Source organism: Podarcis muralis, chromosome 11, assembly GCF_964188315.1.
Source record: "Podarcis muralis chromosome 11, rPodMur119.hap1.1, whole genome shotgun sequence".
NCBI lineage: Eukaryota > Metazoa > Chordata > Lepidosauria > Squamata > Lacertidae > Podarcis > Podarcis muralis.
In genome coordinates, this window is record NC_135665.1 from 37,012,586 (window position 1) to 37,038,093 (window position 25,508).

At 42.3% G+C, this 25,508-nt stretch overlaps 1 protein-coding gene across 8 annotated transcripts in view; it reads left to right on the forward strand.

The window, feature by feature from the left end:
• ARHGEF28 (Rho guanine nucleotide exchange factor 28) overlaps positions 1 to 25,508 on the forward strand; it is a 135,218-nt gene that overhangs the window by 35,690 nt on the left and 74,020 nt on the right. For 6 of the 8 annotated variants that reach the window (XM_028748496.2, XM_028748499.2, XM_028748500.2 and 3 more), the window contains exons 5-9: positions 6,546 to 6,729; positions 8,508 to 8,688; positions 11,914 to 11,986; positions 17,199 to 17,251; positions 18,740 to 18,788. In XM_028748496.2, coding sequence (XP_028604329.2) covers positions 6,546 to 6,729; positions 8,508 to 8,688; positions 11,914 to 11,986; positions 17,199 to 17,251; positions 18,740 to 18,788 — 540 coding nt within the window. Of the gene's footprint in view, positions 1 to 4,041; positions 4,097 to 6,545; positions 6,730 to 8,507; positions 8,689 to 11,913; positions 11,987 to 17,198; positions 17,252 to 18,739; positions 18,789 to 25,508 lie in introns of those variants that run through there. The other 2 variants (XM_077936285.1, XM_028748505.2) reach the window with 2 other exon arrangements.

A 25,508-nucleotide genomic window follows, 5' to 3' on the forward strand; every position in this document is an offset into this window, starting at 1 on the left:
CTTAAAGCACGCTGCCGGCAAATCATTGCCGAGTGTGTTTATCGTTGGGTTCTGTGGGGCTCTTCCAGTTTCTCCATATCATTGCATACCCATTCTGTTGTAGTTTAATTGTTCTAATGTAATAACAAGTTTTTAGTTCAAGTTTTGAAATCTGGCTTACTTCCACCATGCTTCGTTAAATAAGAAACCAGATCCTGCAGCTTCTATGCACACAATGCCCGCCGACATCAGTGAATGGTGGAAGAATCTCCTTATATGCTGTCTCTGTTGCCTATCTTTTTATTTCTCTCCTCTGCAAAATCCCTGACCTCCAGCTGCACTCTTCTCCCCTTTCTGCTAAGCACTACCCCACGTTCTCTAGCATATGAACAGATGGGTCATTTCTGGTCTGTGTCAGGTTTGAATATGTTCATCCATTTGTTCTTGTTTCGGCATCAAGCTGTTGTTTTAAAGAAGGTCATAAGTCTCCCCCCCCCCTCCAATATGCATTATTTGTGTGCATTTTATCCTAAAATACATGTTTGGGTACATTTTTTGAGCAGAGAACTGTATTGCAACATTAGAACCATGCGTGTGAAAAATAATAGAGTAACTACAATTTCTGGTCCATCACTCCCAGTTACAGTTTATAGGTATAATGTAGGACTGTGAAGTGCAAAATAGGAAACGAGAGTGGCAGAAATAGTAGTAAATGCGATTTGCAGTTGCTGTGGATTATTCAGACATGGGCCAACCAAGCCAGGCACATCAGTGGAAATCTTCCCAGTGTTAAAGCACTCTTATAAGAATTCTTGGGACGGGGGATTAAGAGCAGATTGAGGATGGCCTCAGGTATATGTGTGACATACCAGCCTGCCAGATCTGCTGTTTTGTGGTTAGCTGCCTGGCTTCGTATGATCTAGGAAGACCACATACATGGCAGTTGCATCCTTCATGACTCAGAGGCAACATATGATGCTGGTGGCCAATTTAGATTCAGGTCCATGGAAGGAGCCTGGCGAAGAGCATCTGCTAAGTTCATAGCTATGAGATCTGAGTGCCAACTTCTGTTGTTCATCGCGGATTAGTACTAAATTAATGGCTCCAACGAGACAAGGCTGTTGACATGTTTTCTTAGGTTTAATTACTAGCTGCTCAAAAGTAATTATTTTGGCACAAATACTTTGATGTTCTAATCAGCATTACTTCTGCACTCAGAAACTGGAAAAAAGAATGTGAGTTGGCTCAAATAAATAGAGGGTGTGAGGAAGCGTGGATAATATATACTCTACATCGTCCCTTTCGTGTAAATAAAGGCTTTCATCTTTCAAATGTTTATCTTTATAAAAGGCCATGCTGCTTATAGTGGATTGTTATCCCCCGCCCTTGTTCTTGGCAAACGTGTCATCCTAAACAGGGGTGGCCAGCTGTTTTTCTATCATGAGCCATATATCTGGGATAATCTTATCAGGGTTATGTGCTGGTAGTCAGTGGAGCCAGAGGCAATGATGGGTAGAACCCGGTTTGCGATGAATTAACTAATCTGGAACATAGGCTGCCCTCCTTCAATTTCCAACATGGCTACCTCAGCTCAGAATCCCCAGTTTTAGGCAGGTTTATCCAGGTCTACCTGGATAGCTCAATTGGTTAGAGCATGGTGCTGATACTGCCAAGGTTGCAGGTTTGGTTGCCATATGGGACAGCTGCAGGGGGTTGGACCAGACGATCCTCAGGGTCCCTTCCAACTTTACCAATTCTATGACTCTATGATTTTTCATAAGTAAGTTCCATTGGGCTTGATGGGATTACTCTCAAATAAGTATACAGATGATCTTTTTCATATGACAGGCCCAGGGCCAACCCAAGATGCTTTGCTGTTGTAGGCAAAATGCCCCGACACCCCCTTCCTCCCCCAGCACCCCTTGGCAGATCCTGGTCCCTCACTCCCTGTCCTCATCATTGAACCCTCACTGCTTCCAGTCATGCCACTGCGACTGTACCATGACCCGTGCCTACGCTGCTGCCACAATTCAATAGCAGCAGCACCACCACCACCACCAACAAGGGTATAGCAGTGAGTGCAGTGGGACTGTGTTGGTGCCATGGGTGGGGCTGGCAACAGCACATTGGCGGGTGTGTGGAGGAGGTCAGATCTGCAATGGCTCTTCTCTTGCCTAATGCATGGGCTGCCCCTGGGCAGACCAGTGCAGCTGCTATCCTAGAAAGCAAGTGAAATGAATTCCTTTCTGACTTCAGTGTGCTATGCACAGAGACACATGCATGTGTAGGGAGAAATTCCCCCTTTCCCCAAGCCATATTGACAGGAAAAAGGGTTTTATTTTTATTTTCTCTCTCTAATAAAACACTACTTCCAATTTCTTTGAAACAGTTTTAAAAGCCAAGATAAATGCTCGGTCCCAGCGCCTGCCAACCTAGCAGTTCGAAAGCACCCCTGGGTGCAAGTAGATAAATAGGGACCACTTACTGGCGGGAAGGTAAACGGCGTTTCCGTGTGCTACGCTGGCTCACCAGATGCAGCTTGTCACGCTGGCCAAGTGACCCGGAAGTGTCTCCGGACAGCGCTGGCCCCCGGCCTCTTGAGTGAGATGGGCGCACAACCCTAGAGTCTGTCAAGACTGGCCCGTACGGGCAGGGGTACCTTTATCTTTTTTAAATGGGGGATAATAGACCCAGAAGCGAGGAAGGGGTGTAATGGAAGAATGGGACCGCTTCAGGAGGTTTGTGCAGGGCCTGTAAAAGGAGACTGGGCATTAGGTTGCCCACATAGGTCCCTAAACCTCTCACCAGATGCACTTCCGCCATTTTGACTACCAACATAAACCTTTCAAAATAAAAGGACTTAGTGCTGGCATGCAAACTTATAGCCTGTTCTCATAGCAAACCATTCAGACGACCTGTTTGCTGTGAGCAGTGAGGAACGGCAGCCAACTACAAACAGCACCGTCTCAGCAGCAGGTTGGGTGCCTGTAGTATCTGTGGGTTAAATAATGTCCAGATTAAATATGTGTTATTGGATGGGTACAGCCTGTCAACACAGTCTGAAGGAAAGATTTAAGCCTGGAGCAACTGGGAGCTGTCAGCCTGCTGTGATGTCTTGTCTTCCCTCCAAGACACATCCAGAGTTTTCAGCTTCCTTCCTGGAAATGAATGAGCTACAATCATCCAGGGAAATCTTAGTCACTTCTGTCAGGAGAAATATTTGTTTGGTTTTCAATTGTGTTGGGCAGGGGAAAGGATTCAGGTGCAAGAAAGAATAGAAAGATTTGTGTAATGGGTTAAACAGACTGGTTTTAGGGCTGATATTATCACTCGAATTTTATATTTTGGCTACAGGCTTGAGAAATGATGCAAAGCAACGTCTAGCTACTAGAGCCTTGCCTGGCTGCACATTGCCTTGCAGTGTCTCCAGCCCTCTATAATAAGAAGTGGCTGGTTTTATTTTCCCAGGGAACTGCTTGATGAGAAACAGTGCTTTGAAATGGGGAACCCTCCAGCTTTCCAAAATGATTATTCATGTTTTTACTTTTTCTCACCGCCAGCTCCGAACTGCTGCCTTGTTTTGTTGTAACTTTTCACTGCATCTCTTATAGTTTTGATGAAAATGTACTTTGCAGGTGCCTGGAAACTTATTGATCAAGGGGACTTGGGCTGCTATACTTCTGTCCTGAAATTTGCAATAGTTTCTAGGTCACTACTTCCCAATTGGTGGTCTGTGGACCCCAAGGGGGTAACCCATGTAACCCACCCAGGGTGTCTGTGGCACCATTCACTTAACAAACACTACCACAGAGATATCAATTTTTTCAAAAGTAGCAGTCCACTGGCTTGGCTTTTGAAAAACAAGGGGTTTGCAGTACTTATCTAATTGGGAACCACTGCTCTAGCTAGCTTAAAGTCACCCTGGAAGGAACAGTCTGACCAAAGGCCTTTCAAGACAGGAGTCTGTAAACCAACAGTGTGTTCCCCAGTTTCCTGAGTGGGGGATATGGCGATGAAACCAGGTGTAAACTGTGATTCCTTGTTGGTATTGCAGAATACATGGCTGGAATGGACGCAATATAGAAATGAATACACTCATACCTTGGAGAAATTGCGGGTATGCCTGTAATGTAAAACAATTAATTTGTGTTTATGTTAACTTTCTGGATGTTCGTTTAGATATGCAGTTTTCTTTCATAAAAGTTGAGAGTAGGTTCTGTTTGGTTGGAAAACCAGGTTTGGTTGATGATTTGTATTATGTCCATGGAATTCACATGAAAAGACCCATATGCTAGACTTAACCTTATTTGACTGCAGCTTTTATCTGGCTTGCTTTACAATGGCATAATACAATATAGTTGAAAAGGCAGTGGCACAGTGCAAAGAGAGAGTGTTGAACGGTGTGCATGGATAAGAATAAAATTTGCCCTTTCATTTCCCATGTATTGTGTTTGTAACGTCACTGTTACTGTTAATATTAGCACATGCCTGTTACACTGGTTACAAGGTCAGCTTGCAAAACCTCCTTATTTATCATAGAAGCTTTGATTACTAAGCTATATAATTGGGAGGGAAATTCATGTGCAGTTTTACTATTGATACCTATATTTTCTTATAATAACTGAGGAACTGCCCCATAACATAGCTGGGAGACATGGACATTTAAATATTGCTGTACCTAGGAAAGCACAGTACATATCTGCAGTCAAAATTAAACAAAGGAATATGTTACATTGCACCTTGCTTTTGAGATTGTTGTTATGTTTGCAGTATTAACCACCAAAATCCTGCAAAGCTAATACATGAATCAGCAATGACCAATGGTGACTGTCTCATGTCTAAGTTGATATGGTACACTTCTGCCAGGAAAGACTGATAGTGGGGTGCTTAACTCAAAGGGGTGCCTTTGCGGTTGGTTTCCCCCATTTTGAAGTTATTCTGCATTCTAAATCCACAAAGACCTATCCCGTTAGCCTGTTCCTGGCTTCAGTGTGGGAGCTTGGGGTGAAGTTCGGCATCTAGCCCTAGTGGAATTTCATTGCTCTGACACAAGTCTATTGTGCGAGCCTCTATGCTTCCCATTCAGCTTCCTGGGCCTCAGGCCATGCTTGCAAGTGGAAGGCTAAAAGGACACAGGCAGACAGAGCAGAATGAAAAGAAGCATATGGTCCACAATTCGTTGTACACCACCAGTTGGGCAACCCTGATTTAGCATTGTAAACAGTGCAGAAGCCTCATGAATGCAAGAGCCAAGAAAGATGCAAGAACAGAGCCTTAGAGACTGAGGAAGGGCTCATTGGGCAAGTTAAAGTGTCATATTACTTACATGCAGAACAAGGACAGCCCACCAAACTAATTTGGTTAAAGGCTGGGATAGGAAGCATTAGGGAAAGCAGCACCGAGTTGCCAGCTAATGTTGACATGGGTGTTTTTATTTTAATAAATAAGTGGCCCCTTTGTTCTGTATAAAGAGCAAACAATGAATATAATGAGCTCTTATGAAGAGGAAAAAGGAAGCATTCTCAACAAATGCAATATAAATTATAACCAACCCTAGTTAAAGATCTCATCCTAGAGTTATTGTGGCCCCATACACCCACTGAAGTGAGTGGGAATCTTGGAAGAATGAAGAATGGGCACAATTGCATGCTTGCCTGTGATGTTATGTTCCCCCTGCCCCTCTCATTGGCCGTTATTAACTTATTTTCTCTTAGGCATTTTTTTTTTACAGTATGATGTAATGTGCATACCTAACTCTGCAATTGTGATTTGAGGTGGTGCAGAGCCTGCCTCAGGTGTGCTGATTGGGTTGCAGCATCTTCCTGATTTGTGTACATGTGGCAAAAACCTCTAGGCGGTATCCAGTTGTGTCCCTCTGTTCACAAAAGGCTCTTTAGTCCAGTGGAGGTTTCTGTGAATGGAAGTAGGAGAAACCATTTTTTTTAGGGTGGGGATGAAGCGTCCACTGCACCCTCCCAAAATCTACTCTGGTAGCTTGGGAAACTCCACAGAACAGTTGGGATGGAGCTACAGCAGAAAGGGGTGATCGTGAAAATCACATCCCTCATCCTTCTGTCCATTGATGTCTCTGTTGGAGGAAAGAGTCTTCTATGGTTGTGTAGACACAACTGGATACAAATCTTTGTAAAGTTGCCATTCAAGTGCTACAAAGTGTACAAGCTCTCTCATAGGGATTAATCTCTGAGTCTGGAAAGTAATGTTTAAATTTAATGTATTTGCAACTGCAGTTTCAGTACAGTAAACCTGCTGTTTTTGTGCATTTACCTGTAACTTACCTGCATTCAGGTTTACACGCTTGGCAATTTTTAAAAGAAAAAGTAGAAAGGGGATGGAAAGGCAGTGGCTGTACTCAATGATGTTCTCAAGTGTCCCAGCAAAATAGGAATACAACAGAGCATGGAGATTCTGTATATGTGGAATTTTATTTTTATAACTACTCTGGGTCTTAGTAGATGCTTGTTGTTCGATTGAAACATGCATATGATCAATTAAAAAACAAACCTGAGTTGATTTCTTATGCATTCATGTGCATTTTTAAATTTTAGAATCTAAATGCAAAGAAACACTTCTTCATCTCGCAATGAGACTGGGGCTGGTTAAACTTTCCCAGTTCCTGTTATGCCAGCCAGGTGGGACAGTTGCAATCACTCTACCTAATGAAGATGGGTTCACACCTTTGGACTTGGCTTTACAGAATGGGCACTTGAGGCTTGTTGAACTCATTTCCAGGTAAGTGGTATGCCTTCATATGAGTTTTTAGTGCTATGGGCCAGATTTAATAGCTTCTATCATGTGTATAGGGATGCTTGTGGCACTGTGGGTTAAACCACAGAGCCTAGGACTTGTCGATCAGAAGGTTGGCGGTTTGAATCCCCGCGACTGGGTGAGCTCCCATTGCTCGGTCCCATTGCCAACCTAGCAGTTCAAAAGCATGTCAAAGTGCAAGTAGATAAATAGCTTAGGTAAGGTGGGAAGGTAAATGGTGTTTCCGTGCACTGCTCTGGTTCGCCAGAAGCGGCTTAGTCATGCTGGCCACATGACCCAGAAGCTGTACACCGGCTCCCTCGGCCAGCAAAGCGAGATGAGCACCGCAACCCCAGAGTCGGCCACGACTGGACCTAATGGTCAGGGGGTCCCTTTACCTTTATCATGTGTATGCTTCTTTCATGTTCAACCAATACCTTGGATTGGTTACTAATATGAAACAAGTATACAAATGAGAAGAGGGGAGATCCCATCCTATTGACATTTGGAAACAGGGCAGACAAAGGGGGCACCAAAGGGGAGGCAGATTAGGTTAATTTTAGGTTAATCCCCTAGCAAATGTGCTTGATTTGCACTGCATTTATTTTCACATGTTAGAGTTTTTTAATGGACACTTTCTCACCATGATACATGGATAAATGGATTGGATTTTTAAGTTGCATTATCAGCTCTTAGCATCTGATGAAATAGACCAGGAATAGGCAAACTCTGGCCCTCCAGATGTTTGGGACTACAATTCCCATCATCCCTGACCACTGGCCCTGTTAGCTAGGGATGATGGGAATTGTAGTCCCAAACATCTGGAGGGCCGGAGTTTGCCTATGCCTGAAGTAGACTCTAGTCTATAAATGGTTATGCCGGGTGCTATTAAGACCCTTTCATTTTATTGCAGCAGATTAGCATGATGTTTGCTAGCCTGTCTCACAATCTCACTCTACTGACTACTCAGTTATTATACAGCTCTTTTGGTCACTTTATGTTGCCTCCTTCCATTTCTATCCAATCCTCTCAGCTGTTCACAAAAGACATTGGGACAGAATAGTTTTTAGGCTCCACGCAATGTATTGCTGCTGATTTGGTCTGCCACATATTTGCCTCTGTCCATTGGTAAATCGTCACATGACACTGTTAGGAAATATATACAAAACACACACGTACAAAAACAAGAAAAGTAATTTAGTTGCTCCCCCCCACTCTTTCAACAACATTGCTTTTTATTTCTGGCTTTGCACAGTACACAGTTTGTATGAGACGTTATCCATACTTTTATTTGCATGAGAAAATGACTTAATTCTGTTATCACACATGTTGTTATGAATGTCTCACTTGTTTGGAACATTCAAACAATGCTGTATTCCCCCGAGACTCTCTGTTGTGCACTGCAATATGCTAATAAGCCTCCTGGCTGCCAGTTCAGCTTGATTGCTGTAAATGGCAATGCTCATGTGAAAGTGAGCTGCGTCTTCTCACAAATAATAGAGAAAACCAGGCGTCAACCCTCCTATTATTTTATGCTGCTAGGGTAAAGGTCAGTTTGTGGGTTCATGGGGAAAGGTTTCCTGGTAAAACAGTGCTCGCTGTGGTTCCTTCATTCTATTTTGGCCTGAGATTTTTTTTGCCATGAATAGGTTAGGCACTGAAAAGGTGGAAGCCACAGAGAGTGAGGAGTTTCGTGCCTTTTGCATTACATGCTTCCTGAGCTTTGCACTCTTCTTTTAATCTACTGAATGTGTTGTTTTCAGGAGGCAGCCCAGCCATCCATCTGAGATTTCTAAAGTGGAGCTTGGTGAGACTGCAATCCTACAATTTGCTCATTCATCAGGAACTCTGACACTGACACTTAATCGCGTGTCAGACCATTTGCTAGAATCTGATGTTCAGCTCTTCAGGAAATATTTATGGGATAGAGCTTTTCTGCACAAGGTAAGTGCCAAAACAGAAGTACAGAGAAGTGTATTTTTCTTTTTGCAGAATTTTTAAAGATTTGTTTATTCACACACGGTAGTTGAATTGCTCTTCCTTAGGTAACGGAGTGGTAGGAATTAGCTCCTGTGATTTTTTTGCACAGAGTGCTGCAGGGAACTAGGCAAAGAAACAGATTCCTTGCTCGTTTCTTCTTTGACCCAGAGACAACAGCAGTGGAGACTTCCATACCAGCTGTTATGTTAGACTTCCTGGAAAATTCGTTGACTTTTTTGGCCTTAAACTGCCAGTAGCACTTATTGCAGAGGGAAGAAAGAGCATAATGTTGGATGTTTGTCAGTCTCCACTCCTTCTCCATGCAAAGCTGGGAGAGGGAAAGCAATAACAAGCAAGCATTTCATAGCTTGTTACATGGATGCTCATTGAGAGGCTTTTGCGACACATCCTAGGCAAGTAAACAAATGGTAATTCACGAGACTGTAGCCCAATGCTTGCTTACCTTTGCAACATTTTAATTGTCATATAAAATACATTAAAAACAATTGGCCTCTGTGATTTCGTGGGTTGTTGTTTTTTTGCGGCTGTTCAGAAAATTGTATCCTAAAATGATTGCAATGTATCCTCAAATCAGAATACTGTAGATGAGATTTCTGTTGTAGTCAGGTACAGTGACTTAACTGTGTGTTCTCCCTTCCTCTTGTCCCTTAGATGAGGGGAAACCCTACTTGTTGACTTGGGCCATGAGATGTGTTAACTAGTTAAGTTACAGACATGTATGTGTGGAGCCTGAATGCAATGGCCAGGGTTCAAAAGATCACTCATGATTAATCTATTGTGTAAAAGCCATAGAAAATTAATTCCCAGAGAAGTAGGTGATACTTAGGTATAAATCCCATTGATTCCAGTTGAGAGCCTGATTTTCTCTGGACTACCATATCTATCTACACTGGCACAGATCTTTCCAATTGGAACAGAAATGAAAAGCAATAAACATTTCATAGTAAACAGTTTTATGAAAATAGGCTAGATGCAGAATTTTTCTTGGGTACTTTGGTAAATATTGAAACAGCTATTGACAGAGAGTATAATTGCAGCATAGCTGAAAATGTTGCTAATGGAAGGCTGAGGAGTTGGTATGCAAATTAAATAAAGCACTCTTGCCCCTCATGTAGGTAAAGTGGATAAAGTACTTTGTGTAGCATGCGCATTTTAAGAAAAAGAGCTGCACTATGCCCAAGCCAGCAATATGACTTCTACAATACAGTTCAAGAAAATTAGTAGGAAATGTCTGACTGAGTCCATAGTACAAAGAATAAACAGGATGTCCTGGGCAGACAAGCAGCAAAGGCTGCTCAGAATTTGGAAGAGAGAGATGGTAAATAAACACTCATTTGGCTGCCTAAGTTTAAGAGTGCCCCTGAGAAAAAGCTGGCAGGAGAATCGGGTGAAAATGGTTTTGGGATAGAATAGGCAAAGAGGATAGGACATGAATGGGGAAATTGTAGCTCTCCAGGTATTGCTGGAATACACTTCACCCTTGAACATTGGCCATATCAGAGATATTTGGAGAACAATGCCATTTATTTTATTGATTTATTGATTGATTGATTGTATGAGTCACCTCTTCATTGCCATAGGCAATCTCAGAGGGAGGAGTGTACCAGATCCTAGCAATCTGAATCTACCCTGACTTCCAGCAAAGTACGTGTCTCAAATAAAGCACATTTTTAGCATTCCAAAATTAAGTTTCTCCCATCTTCCCAAACATTACCATTTTTAAAAAATAAGAGTAATGTGATGAGTGGCCCAGACACCCCCTGAACTATGCCAAATGAGGCCTCCTTTTAAGTAAGCAAGATCTGGGGCAACACACTTTCTCCTTTTTGCTCCTCGGAGTGAAGATGCCTGGAAAGGCTTCAAAGAGAGAGAGGCTGTTTTCAGGGCTTTATGTAACTATGGTGGTTGCTTCCCTCGGTTTTGAATAGAGCGCCAGTTGTGCTTTCATCCTTTTTCCTCCTCAGCTTGTAAATAAACAGATTTGCACAGAAATCCTGATGAAGAGTCCAGTCTTTCCAGCCAAAAGGCAATGCTGCTTTCCAAAGGCATTAACTTTCCATCCTTCAAGGATGGAGAGACTAATGGCCTTTTGCTGGCTAATGGACAAGGGCCAATACTGCTATTGTACAAACTTCTTAACTGATTAAATTCATATCCATTCCTATGATATGAATGGGTTAATTAATTTGTGGGGCTCCTGGGGAAGCTATGGCTCTATGAACTAACAAAATTTGCAGCATCCTTGTAAAATTACTTACTTGCATTCTTTGGGGGGATATTTTAAAATACTTATTTATTCATATATTTAAATTTGAAGTATATCAAAATAGGAGCTGGAATCATATTGACATAGCTTGTCTTTTTAACTACAGTGGTACCTCGGGTTACATACGCTTCAGGTTATACACTCCACTAAGCCAGAAATAGTGCTTCAGGTTAAGAACTTTGCTTCAGGATAAGAACAGAAATCAGGCTCCAGCGGTGTGGCGGCTGCAGGAGGCCCCATTAGCTAAAGTGGTGCTTCAGGTTAAGAAGAGTTTCAGGTTAAGTACGGACCTACGGAACGAATTAAGTACTTAACCCTAGGTACCACTGTATTGCAGTCTGGCTGTCATTACATGCAGTTCTCATAACATGACATTTGGCCACAGGTGAATGGCTATAGCTCAGTTTCAGAGGATCTGCTTTTCATGCAGAAGGTTCCACTTTCAGTTCCTGGCATCTTCCAGTAGGGCTAGGAAGGATTTCCTGTCTGGAGCCCTGGAGATGCACTGCCAATCAGTGTAGTCAATACTAGGCAGACTGTCAGTCTGACTCTGTAAAGGGCAGCTTCCTGTGTAAGTTCTTTTTGCTCTTAACTTCAGTGAGGTTGCTGTATCCTGGGCCTTCAGACCATGGCCATGACCTTCTGGAGCATGTTAAAAGTATTATTCTCCAAGTTTGCTTTGCGTATGTGATATTGGAGATACAGTTTGTTTTATCTAAAATGTATATAGTATGCATGCACACAATATATTTTGTTTTGTTTTGTTTCCTGTGCTTTTAAGATTTTATGGTATCTTGCTGACATTTTGTTGTTACCCATCCTGAGGTCTTTGGATTAAAGGTGGGATGTGCATCTCTAAATAAATAAATAACAAGATGATTTTATTTTATTTTATTTTAAAGAATCTTCCTCCAAAGCAAGCTGAGACCTTGAAAAGAGTTCAGATGCCTTGCAATTCTACAGCTTCTGAAGAAGGTACGGGTTTTCTGTCCTTACTGTGGCATTTTCACGAATTAGGTGTGTAAAATACATTGAAATAATTTTTGTTTCATGTGCAGCCAGAAAACTGTTCAGTACATAGGCAACGTGGGGTGAAAGCAATCTCGTGAGTAAATGTCATGGTGCTTGCTGTTGAGCTGAATAGCCTTTAATAATTTGACTGCAGGATGGTTACAAGGAAGAAAGGAGAACAGCGTTATAAAGCACTTTGTGTATAGAAAAGATTTAAAAAGTCATTAAAATATACATTCTATTGAGAAAATTAAGTTTCCTGAAGCGGACCAGGTCTTGAACGCTGTGATATAACTGATAAGATTTGTTAACTATGACCCAGTCCCAGTAGATGGGACCAACATAGGTGTCTGAGCGCAGATCATCCTAGTATATGAGCAAAAAAAGCTGTGGAACAGAGAGGGGGAGGAGAATCTCCGGCCGTTTGGCTTGGATTGGCTGCTCTCTTCTCAAACCAAAAATTGCATTTCTCATGCTGCATTTGTGGAACTGAATCTCCCGTATGTATGGAGAGAGAACTTCATGCACATCCGTTCTTCCCTTCCCCTGATAGAGAAGGGGTGAGGGGTTTGATGCGCCTTTGTGATTTATTTATTTATTTATTTATTTATTTAAATACTTGCATACACCACAATTTCATAAAAACCACCAAAGCAGTTTGCAACAATACAGTGATACCTCGGGTTAAGTACTTAATTCGTTCCAGAGATCCGTACTTAACCTGAAACTGTTCTTAACCTGAAGCACCACTTTAGCTAATGGGGCCTCCTGCTGCTGCCGCGCCACCAGAGCACGATTTCTGTTCTCATCCTGAAGCAATGTTCTTAACCCGAGGTACTATTTCTGGGTTAGCGGAGTCTGCAACCTGAAGCGTATGTAACCTGAAGCGTATGTAACCCGAGGTACCACTGTATATAAACCCACACAGTGCTTTCTTTTGGTAAAAATAAAAATGAGGTGCCGGTACTTGTACATTACTAAAAGTATTGTAGATTCCAGCACAAAATGGCTGCCACGGGCAGCAAAGGAAGAGGTGCTGGTACTCTGTACTAGGGAGAACTGTCAGAAAAAAATGGCCCCCATACTGTACATATATACATAACGGTAAAAACCACATGAATATTTAAAATTACATAGCATTAGCGACCCCAGAAAATGAGCCTGTTGGCAAATAAATGTTTTTGGCAAATGTTTAAAGGTGATGGTAGAAGATGCCCACTGAACCAAAGACTTGGTTTCATGTTGATGTCAAATGAAGCTCACCAACTTGAGGGACAACCAGGGACACTCAAACAGAGCTGGGATATAAGGGACAGATTTTTGGATAAGGCAAATGGGCTCTGCTCTACACAGAAATCTGTAGATGTTATACCCTTGAATATGAAGTGTGAAGGTAGTTAGGATCTAAATATTTTGGCTCCGTATACTAGCCATCTGTAAATTCTTCAAAAATGCCAGAAGAGGGCAGAATTCCACTGATGCTATTTCAGTGTAATATATACCGCATATAGCACTTTTCCAGGTATCTTTGATAATGAAGTTTTTGCTTCTCTAATTTTGAGGGCATATTTGTAATTTTGTGAGATTCACTCCTATCACTTCGAAACTCGATTTTCACAAAGCAGAACTGATTCCATGAAGACTCTGGGCGTTTGCCGCATTGTCATACATCAGAGTTTTTGTAGACTGATACCCACAAAATATTATAATGTAGAAACCAAGAGGGGGAAATAATTCATAGTTATTCATTTTTCATCATTGGCATAGGAATCTTCTTCACTTTACATTCCTTTAATGCAGCAGGAAAAAATTATAGGGCATATAAAGATCAGGCTGCGGATACAGACACAACACATGTTACTCAGAAGCAGGCCTTGCAGTGGGACTTAAATTTCCTTGGGTTAAGTGTGTCTACAGAAGGGCAGCTTTAAATGTTCTAACTAGAGATGGTCCTTCATTTGGTTTCATAAAGGAACTATTTTGGATCAAAGGAGATGTGAAGCATTATTGCAGAGAGTCAGTGTAAGTTGTAAAGGAGGCCTGCCTGGCGCCTTCGTTCCATAGCTTTAGGCACCACCACCACCACCATTTTTAATTTGTATACTGCCTTTCTATCTTACAATACTCAATACAAGCTGAAGAAACAAAAAATGTACATCTTATAACAATCGAATGCAATACAAAAATGTGATAACAAAACATAACTTTAAAATAGACAACCTCCATCAAAAAAGTAACATTCAACAATCATTAGAATAGTATAAAATAATAATATCAACATATGAAAGTTAAACAGAAATCCACTCAACAGTTTCAATAATATCTAAACTGTAATCAATAAAACAACGGCAGGCCACAGTACATAAAAGAATACAATACACATTGAGAAGCAGAGGGTGGAGCAAGGCAGGTGGAAGGAGGCCTTGCCTGGTGGAGTCTCTCCCCTCACAGTGAATATGTTTCTCTATATCCAGGCCTTTGACTGATTAACATTCTATGGCCTTTTAAATATGATTGGGGGGCATTAAGGGACGCGGGTGGCGCTGTGGGTAAAACCTCAGCGCCTAGGACTTGCCGATCGCATGGTCAGTGGTTCGAATCCCCGCGGCGGGGTGCGCTCCCGTCGTTCGGTCCCAGCGCCTGCCAACCTAGCAGTTCGAAAGCACCCCCGGGTGCAAGTAGATAAATAGGGACCGCTTACTGGCGGGAAGGTAAACGGCGTTCCGTGTGCTGCGCTGGCTCGCCAGATGCAGCTTGTCACGCTGGCCACGTGACCCGGAAGTGTCTGCGGACAGCGCTGGCCCCCGGCCTCTTAAGTGAGATGGGCGCACAACCCTAGAGTCTGGCAAGACTGGCCCGTACGGGCAGGGGTACCTTTACCTTTACCTTTATTGTTTTGTTTTGTTTTTGTTTTGTTATGTATTTTGTGTTCTCATTTTGTATTATGTTGTGAACCACCCTGTGATATTCAGATGAAAGGCAGTATACAAATTTCAATGACGATGACAACAACATTGCAGGGGTGGGGAACCTGTATGGTCAATGGTTAGTGATTATGGGATGTTGTCCAGCAACATCTGGAAGGCTTCAAGGTCACCATTTCTGTGTTGTTTCTTTCTTAGAAAACAACACAGAAGTAATATGCTTAGCAATTGTTTCCCCCTTATTATGAGAGTGAATCTCCCATAACTTAATCACGTCCAAAATGAGTGAGGCTGAAATTCCAGTCATACACTTTTAATTAACAAAACACTCTGTTTGCTAGATGAGTCCTTTAAGGGAGAGGAAATCTATGACAAATAGCGATTTGGTTTAGAATTTAGTCCTCAGGAAAGTATTTAGAAGAACTTAGTAAACCATTCTCTGCGCATTAAAGATTAGCATTTTCTTTTTTGTCTGCAAGCACTCTTTATCTCATTTTATCAACTGTTTGTGGCACTTGTATATTACTGTGTCAGACTCTTGCAGTCCACGCCCCCCCGTCTAGTTGGTGGATATAAAAGAAAAAGAATAAGAAGCTTGTTAATGCTCAGAAGCATTTCAGCATTGCCCTCTGTTGCACTTCCAGCAATTTGTCACTAGCAATTCATTTTGGTGCTTTTCTTGCGTCTTGCCTTAGTCTGCCACCTTCAGGCTTCTGGAGGTGGGAGAGCAAAACTGAATCTGTCAGTGTTTAGGAGGGAAGCCTGAGCATAGAATAAGATAACGAGTGTTCTGTCTACTAGATATGGATGGCAGAGCAGTCTGCATTCACCCCTTGTTGGCTTGCCAGCTGGGTGTTTCTACATTGTAGAATATGATTGTTAGATGCAAATCTTCCTGTAGCAGGAGATTGCTAAGTGACTGCGGTGCCTTGAGTTCTGGGACACTATAAAAGGTCTAGTCTTTAGAAATGATGCTATTGGCTGTTGGATCTGAGAAAAACACATTGTAGGGAAAAATTGAATACACTATCATGAGTATTTAATTTTGTTGCAAAAACATAAGCCAGGAAGTTGATGTAAAATGAAGCAGTGATAAGAATGGAGGTAGTATTCCTCTGAAGGAAAGGTACGAGTGCTTTGTTACTGTGGATCAAACAAGGGCTGAAAAATCATACTAAAGCACTAAAGCACTAAAACGATCTGTTTTTATAAAGCAGCACATTTCAGATATTTTTTAGAGCAGCTTTTCATGTTACAGGCAGAACTTCCCCCTCTTCTCCAGGTCTTTGAATTCCCAGCATTTTTCCTTGGATATTGCATAGGAAGTTGCAAAGAAGCAGTATGATTCACTTGGGCTTCCTCCCCCTGCCTGCTTTTATATAATATCTGAAAGTGTTGCTAAGAGTATATTTAAAAGAACCCGATAGATTTCCATCCCATGAAACAAGAGAAGTATAATAAAAAATGACTAAAAGAAAAAATATTTGTTTGTTTAATAAAATGTATATACCGCTTGATTGTAAATAGTGGTTTACAAAAAACCCCACCAAACATTAAACAAGGTATCAGCGAAGTTTATTCATTCATTTTTAAAAACTCCATTTATTTTACCTACTCACATAGGTTGTAGGGTGAACAGGAGATTACACAAAATGTGCTTAGGCACAGAATATTCATGTCTCTCTTTCATAATGCTGGCACTGTCTGTGGCTGGAGGAAAATGAATTAAATATGGATTTGGTGCAGTATGTCCTTCCTTCAGAGTTTTGAGAAGGAGCCAGGAAACAAAATAATACTGTAGTCACAATTGTTCCCTGTAGTCAAAGGGAAAGAGTTAGCTTTTAAAATGCATGAAATTGCCTTCCCTTCCCCCCCCCCTTCAATAATAAAATCAGGATCCCATGTGTATTATAAAATGCCTGTGGCAGTCTGTGCAGTTCGACAAGTACATATTAATCCATAAGGCTAGTTTAGGGTTCAGCATGTATTTTCACAGCACGCCCCTTTAAAGGAAAAAAGAGAGCTTGTTTACAATCAGCCCATTAAAACAGCACAACAGCTTGTTGAAGAAATGTCTAGTATTTCAACCACAGGCATGCTACTTTGGGAGCCGTGCTTATATCGTAAAAGAACATTGTTAGGTCTATGTATATCCTTCTATTTCTCACTTTCATTGTGTTTGGGGGGTGGAATCAATTTCCACAATTGGCAACCACCAAATCCTAATGGAAGAACGGATTCTCTTTAAACAGATCCCATGGACTTTGTTTCTGAAGAGCCAGCTTTCAAAAATGAAGATTCAACGGTACAGTTCTATTATCATTTTATGAATGGCTAAATCCACGGAGGTTCTTCTACAGCACCTTCCAGGATTGAAAATGAAGTTGGCTTATGCCTTCCAAACAGCAGTTCTTTCTATTCTTCTTCCAAGAGAAATATCTAAGCTGCCTGAGTAATTTCAACCTTCAGCCAGACAGTATGGTTTGCTATGGGGGAAGAAGTAATTTTATTTTTATTTTTTGCCTGGGATACAAAGCTACGATAATTGTGACCAGTCATATTTTAGTTGGGCATATAGGCTGCAGGAATAGCCTCTGAGAACTAGGGGCTTTTATGACTGCAGCTCTGTTCTGCAGAGACTTCTATTTATCTTGTTGTGACATAAAGTCGATGGCAATAATTTACTATGTCCAAAATCAAACGTGCTGTCTTACCGATGATGAATGCAGTTAACTCTGCTTTGCGGGACAACTAATGAAACACAACCATCTGATTCCATGCGTCTTAGAATACGTGTCTCTGTGGAGCTGCTTTGTATTTAGTTGGACCCCCCTCAATGGCACTCCTTTGTCTTGAAGCTCAACATATTTCCCTGTTACCTGTGATCCTTTTTCTGCTGGTGATTGCATTGCAAACAACATGTCCTGTCACTCAGCTCTAGTCCTTTATTTTCTGTAAGAGTGCCTTGCCTTCAGTGGTGGCTGGTGGGGCAGAAGGCAGGGAGCCCAGGCGGTAGATTGAGCCAGAGCCAATGGCAGGTTGAGCCAATTAATTCTAGTTCCATCTTCCATCCTCTTCCTTGCTGAGTTCTACAAGGGCAACACTGTGATAAAGGAAGGCAAGCAGGCAGGGACTGGCTTAGGGGAGACTGGTTGGTGGGGCAGCACCAGACTTGCCCTATTGGACTAGCCTTCACAGCTTGCATTTATGGTCATTTGATGGTTGCCCCTAGTTAACCAGAACAGATATCTCCAGCAGGCCTAACTATGGGCTGGATTCTGGCCAATGTGTTTGCATCTGACATGGGAGTGAGTGGTTCATAAGAGAGCTCCCATATCTTTAAATCACACTGGGGAATGAATTAGACTACACAGGGAGCAGATGGCTCTGATGTTCTGTGGTCTGCTTTGATTTTGTTTTCTTTTTGAAAGTAAATTATAGGTTGTTCGCCTAAAAGCTTTGGGATGTGTTTTTTCTTTATCTGATGCCTATAAAAGAAAAGAGCTGGTCAATGTCACCCCTCCCCCAGTGACAGCCCCTGCATTATTTGAAATAAAAAATTCCCAGTGGCCCAGAATAATGGTTGAAGCCCTGATTTTTGCTGTTTGGGAAAATTAGGAGCTTACTAAGACAGACGATCGTCTTTTATTCTTTGTGGGTGGTTTTGCATGACATTAAAAAAAAAAAAAAACAATGAGTGTTTTTGAAATACAGTGAGTGTTTTTTTGAAAAACACATTGCATTCTGAAATTTTCCAAGCTGGAACAAAATCTATTTCCCATTTGTTTTGTAGTTTTACAAAGATCATGTGATTCAGCCAAGTGAAAATGAAGATGATTTAGGTAAGGAACAGCTGTGTTTTTTCAGTCCCCCCCCCCCATGCCTTATAATCTTCTGGTTATCACTCTCTCTGGTGACAAGGAGTTGCAGGTTTGGAGATGCACTACAGAGACCTGTCTCCCTTCTCTGTCTCTCTCCCACTTTTTTCAGCTGCCTTAAAGGACCAGTACCTTGCTGTATGTTTCTGGGCTGACCACCAGGGGGAAGGTGTTGTGTCTCCGGGCCTCTTCATGTTCCGACTTCCAGCCTCCATTGTTTTCTTTCCTGGTTCAAAGTGGAGGCCGGCTCTGTCCTCAGCTCTGCTTGCAAGACAGAAATCATATGGGAAATAATGTGCTCGAACAGAGCATGAGCTGAATGACTCCTTATGGATGCTAATTAGTAGTTCTGTGCAATCTCACATTTAAGCATGTAGACCATTGTTGTTTTTTTGTTTAAGCTATTTTCAGTCACAAGAGACCAGCGTGGTATTAAGCAACATATTAATGGCTCATTTCAAATATTAACATAAATGCCCGTTTACATATTTTTCAGTTTTGAGAGATCAGATTCATTGGAGGTATAATATATTTGCAAATTTGTGTCTCCTTCTGAGGCAGAATGGGAAGGTTTCTCTGCCTGCAGAAGCCTTGCCTACTGGGGTTGCATGGCAATAGCAGCAGGGGTGGGTGAGGGCACCGCTCCTCAGGATTCTACCACCTAAGGCAGATGCTTCAGTCCACCTCATGGCACAGCTGTCAACCGTCCCTTATTTGGCGGGAAGGTCCCTTATCCTAGCGCTGTGTCCCGCTGCTGTCCCTTATTGATGATGTCCCTTAAATTGCCTGGGTTTCAAAGGAAGCAGCTCCTCTCCCTCCCAGCCAGGGAGGAGGGAGGCTCCAACTGTGTTGCTTGGCTGCGTTGCTCACCCAATAAGGAGTCTAAGAACGACTGGGGGGTGGAGCTTTCATGCCTTGTGCCGATCAAATCGGCCACGTTGCCTGGGGACTCACCTTTGCTCAACGCTTCCCAGCGAAGAGGTGACGGTGGTTTCCCTTGCTGCATCCCCTTTGCTGGGTTGCTGCACTGTGGGAACCACCGCTTGAGGCTTCATTTAGCTGCTGGCTGGGCTTTCTGCCTTTGGCTTGGAGGGGCTCAGAAGTTGAACATACCTGTGCTTGGAAAATCCCTTATTTTGGCTGCTGATCCCTTATTTTCGAGGCTGCTGGTCCCTTATTTTCAAATCTGTAAGTTGACAGCTATGCCTCATGGGCCGGCCGGCCATGGTAAGGCCTGACACAGAGGGGAAGAGTTGTCTCCTAACAACTCTCCATCCCTGGACTCATCTGGTGCAAGCAGCGCAGAAGGCAGTGTGTAGAAGTTCTTAAAAGTAACTGAGCTGTTGCAAAGGGGTAGGGCATGGTGATGGTTTATTTGTAATGGAAAATATGCCGCACATCTTTTAAACTGAGTTGTTCCTTAATAAAAGATGAATGCTGCAGTATTATCACACCAAATAGCTTGACGTTTTTTTAAAAAACAACATTGTTTTGGGTTTCTTTCTTTCTTTGGGCATTGTTATATAAATAAGCATAATTGTTTTGGCAAGCAAAGAGCACAGCGGGCGACAGGACTGGGGGGGAAATGGAAAGATGACAATAATCAGGGGAAAGGAATGAGGAAAATGAGAGATAATGGCATCAGGGGAATGTCCAGAGAGAAAGGAACAAGAGAAATAAATAAACTAGGGAGGGATAGGACAAAGTATCTGTGTTTATGTCATAAAATTAATATTACAAGTCAAGTTATTATAAATTGTAAAGCTGATAAGGCTCTCCTCTTCTTCTGCATTACTGTCTCACTTAACAAAACATCTTTTGATTAGAAGGAATTAGAAAGAATATTAGGAATTGAAGGCATCTTTTGAAAAGCTTGTCAAGATCTCTTCCATTGGATTAACAGTCTGCTGTTATGACCTTCCATCGCAGACAACAGCAAGACTTTTCTGCCAAAAGGAAACTCTTTATACAAGGAGGGCACTATTCATTTATACAAATGCAAGAAGCCCCATTTGTTTTACTTCAGGTCCTTTATTTTAAGGGTTGTTTTCCTCCTATGTAGGGATCTGGAATAAGACACAACTTTTCAAAAAATGGCCTCAGGCAGCAAAAGATCTTGAGCTAGCTCTGCAAAACAGGAACGCTCTCATGATCTCTGATTGTCGCAGCGACATCACTGCCTGTAGTTTGTTGCCACATTGTTATGCCATTACACAATGCAGGAAGTTATGTTCTGTAAAGAATCAAGTTATAAACGTACAATTGTTTTAGTGACATATCTTTGCTTTTACTCATATATGGCAAGTTGTAGCTCAGTACTGTAGTAGAAAAATCTGCTTTGTACACAGAAGGCCCTAGATTCAATCCCTGGCAACTCCAGGCACGACTGGAAACGTCCCCCTTCTGAAACCCTGAAGAGCCACTGCCAATCGGTGTAGATCAGAGGTGGGCAACATCCAGCCTATGGGCCAACCTTGACTCGCCAGGGAGTCAAAATAGGCCTGTGGGAACATTTTGTCCAAACTGCTCCCACTTGCCCGTCTGTTGATGTCACCTGTGACACCAGCTGATGAGTAGGAGAATAGAGTTAATTCCTGCATCAGCTGTACATCCCCTTTTTCTCACCAAGGAACAGGCATTCTCAGCCAAGGTAGCAAGATTACATTCCCATGCATCAGCAGAGGAGCAAGGCTTAAACCTTGTTCAGTTCAGCAGGATTCCATGCAAACCCCTTCATGACTGTTGCAAATCCATAACTACAGAATAAGACGGTATCTTGTGTGGGGCCTTTTTCGTAAGGGCTCTGCAGAGACCGAGGGAAAAGAGAAGACGTTAATTTCTGATTTAATTCACTGAAATGAGCAAAGTGTGAATATTGCTCTTAATTGATGTATTAGGAAACTTTCTTCCATTTTTTTTTTCCTTTTACCTATAACGCACTTTAGGTGAGATTTTTCTGTTCTGTGGTTCCATTATACATTGAATTGCATTGATCTCTTCATCGGAATTGCTTCCTGCCATGAATAGTTCTGTGTAGGATAGGTCATGTTGCTCAGTGTTGACTACTCTTCCATGCACTTGTGTGGCTCTTTGGTCTAAACCACAGAGCCTCTTGGGCTTGCTGATTGGAAAGTCGGTGGTTCAAATCCCTGCGACGGGGTGAGTTCCTGTTGCTCTGTCCCATCTCCTGCCAACCCAGCAGTTCAAAAGCACACCAGTGCAAGTAGATAAATAGGTACCGCTGCAGCGGAAAGGTAAACAGCATTTCTGTGCACTCTGGTTTCTGTCACTGTGTTTCGTTGCACCAGAAGGTGTTTAGTCATGCTGGCCACATGACCTGGAAAGCTGTCTTTGGTCAAATGCCGGCTCCCTCGGCCTGAAAGCAGAGATGAGCGCTGCAACCCCAGTCGCCTTTGACTGGACTTAACTGTCCAGGAGCGTTTTACCTTTACCGTTCTTCCTTGCAGCAACTCTTCAGAATCTTTCACATCAGCTGCATCTTAGAAATGGCAGGGCTTGATCCCTGGGGACTTCTGCATACAAAGTTCATGCTTTGCCACTGAGCTGTGGTCAGTGCTTCTTTGGTGTGTGCTTTCTGAGGCCCAGATGTGAGGTGAGATGATGATACATTGAACTGCATCCATTTAGAACTGAGATAGCCAGTGAGGTGCCCTGCAGATGTTTCAGACTACAACTCCCATCCACCCCAGCCAGGATAGCCGATGGTCAATAGTGTTGCAGTCCATAACATGTGGAGGGCACCATTTTTCTACCTCTGGTAATAGATTGTGGTTAGGGAATGTAGCTAACACGGTGGCTGAGCAAGAACTCTTTCCCCTGTTGAACTAGTTTAGCTTGCAGAGAGTTGGGTAGCATTCACAATGGACAACCTCACAATGGCATTTCTGCAGTATTGGAAAATAGGAAATTGCCTTATATTGAGTAAGAATATTGATCTGCCTAACTCAGTGTCATCTGTGCAGATGGCAGTGGTATCAGACAGGAGCCTTTCCCAGCCAGGGAATGACCATGGGACATTCTGCATGCAAATCATATGCTCTGTACCACTGAGCTATGGCCCTTTCCTAGGAAGATCTAGAGGTCAGAGATTGGATAGTGGCTTGATTTACAGTGGTGCCTCGCAAGACGAAATTAATTCGTTCTGTGAGGCTCTTCGTATAGCGTTTTTTTCGTCTTGCGAAGCAAGCCCATTGACAGCTTAACGGATTAGCGCTATTAGCGGTTTAGTGGCTTTTGGCAATCAGCTGTTAAGCGGCTTATCAGTGGATCAGCTGATAAGCGGCTTAGCGCTTAGGAAAAGGGGGGGGAAAGGGGGGGAAACCCGAAGGAACTCGCAATACTTTTTCGTCTTGCGAAGCAAGCCCATAGGGAAATTCGTTTTGCGAAGCGCCTCCAAAACTGAAAACCCTTTCGTCTAGCGGGTTTTCCGTCTTGCGAGGCGTTCGTCTTGTGGGGCACCACTGTACTACTAACTTTTATCTAAGTGCTTGAGACTAGGTGTTGTGGAAGATTGCACAGTAACAGTATAATAAGAGCAATATGTTTTTAAAAGAAAAAATGACGTCCCTCTCCCGCCCTAACCTAAGGCTGAGGATGTATGCACAATACCTATTTTCAAAGTTGCAAAAGTTTGTTTTAACTGGAAAAACATTCATTTTCCATTTAAAAAAAAATTAAAATGTGTTAATGTGAAGTATCTGCTGAAAAATAAGGAAGGCTGGGGGGGGGGGGCGCACAGTTTTAGTTAATAGCAGCCTGGCATACAGAGTGACATTGTTCAAGTGACCTGGCAGCTGATGTTTTTTATTTTGCTGAGCTCCCTGGCTTGTATTACCGAGGAGGTGAGAGATTCTGCCGACCACAGCTTGCACTCCAGAAGATAAAAAGCACCGAGGCCAAATTTTTGGCATGCTTCATGGTGTGACCAGGGTAGCAGCAGAAAACTTAAAGGATTGTGTCTTTTGAGTTTTTTGGTTTCCTCAGTAATTCTAGTTTAATCGCTCAGCACTCTGAGCTATTCAACAGAATGGTCTGCTGCACTTTGTGAACCTCTGGGGTGGCAATGAAATTTGTGTAAACTCATGGTTTCAGTATTGTATTTTCTTACCTTTATTTCCTACCCGTGATACAAAAAACTAAATCTACTTCCCTCTTCCTCGAGTAAATCAGTTAATCCGTTTTAAAATGTTATGGGTTTCCCTGTCCCCACTCCACACAGAAGTCCTGTGTCATCCATACACAAATGAAATACTTGTTTACTTCTCATTTGGTTTGGAAGAGAGTTTTAGGCTGCAGCTCTAACCATGAGCTACTCAGAAATGGGTTACACTGAATTCTGCGAGGCTTACTGCCAGGTAACTGGAGTTAAAACTGCAAACTTAGATAGCTTGTGCCTCAGTCCAGATAGTGTGAAAAGTTGTTTTGTAGAACAAGAGTGGGAACAGATTGTTGAAAAGGGGCTTAGAACAGGCCATTTCCATGGTTTCCTTTAGGGTATAGGGCAGAGCTAGCAAGCCAAGAGGAATCTTTATGTGCGTGGCTTATCTTAATGTAGAGAGCTTGCAATTGGCAAGCAGCAGAGCAAAATAGGCTTGTTGAGTGCAGGCTCCTGCTCTGTCTGTGCCAAGAGTCTTTCTGTAGCACATTTAGTTCAATGTATGTTGATACCCCCTCCCCACATGGAGATGTTGACACCTGCATTGGTGCTATTCTGATTTCATCTTTCGCCCTCTTACACACTGGTCCTGTTTCAGAGTTATTAATGGAATCGGCTCTGGAGCTTCCAAGTCCTGACATGCTTATATTTTCAAAACAATGAAAACTGTTTTAAAATCCAGAATGTTACAGTGGAGTTTGTGAATCTTATGCTGTACTATATATAAAATAATCAATACGGGGAGTTGGGTTGCGAGAAAGCAAGTTTTGGATTGCAGAGAGACATGAGAAAATGCTCTCTTTTATTGTCTGAAAATTTATGGTTATGCAAGTGTAAACAGAGCTTAAAGAAATTATTTCCAATAAAAATATTAAGTGGGCACTTTATGTTCTCTCTTTTCTTGGCTTCCTTCAAACCTCAACGCTGAAGAAAAGAGAGGTGACTAAAAGATGAAGAAACTGTAGCCATGCCCAGTTTGGGTTCCCAGAACTTTACTAAAAACAACTTCAGGGGTGTTGCATAAAGAATCCTTTTAGTCAGATAATTCAGTGCACCTCTTTGCCAGGCTTTCATTCCCTCTATCCTTCCATCACATATGTGAAAATACCCTGAATGAGAATGTATGGGAAATAGATAATCCATAGTTCTGATTATCTCGTAAAATAATGGAAATTAGTCTCCTTCCCTCTCAGTCATTCCTTCGTGTCAAGTTCGTAGTTTAGCACTAACCAGGGTTTGCTGCTATGATTAGTGTTTGCCCTCTAAACCAGAATTGTAAGCCAGGCTTTGAAATGGGCTTCTAGTTCTAACTCACAGGGCAAATGTTAACCATGGTTTGCAGCAAACACTGGTTAGCACTAAGCTGCAAACTGAAAGTGGAGGCACATTTTGAGAGAGGAATTAAAGCTCATTTCAAAACCTTGACTTGGAGGGTCATCTGAACAGAGCCAATACCTTTATTGTATCTAGTAGCTGAGATGTTTCTGTTCATAGAATCATAGAATCAT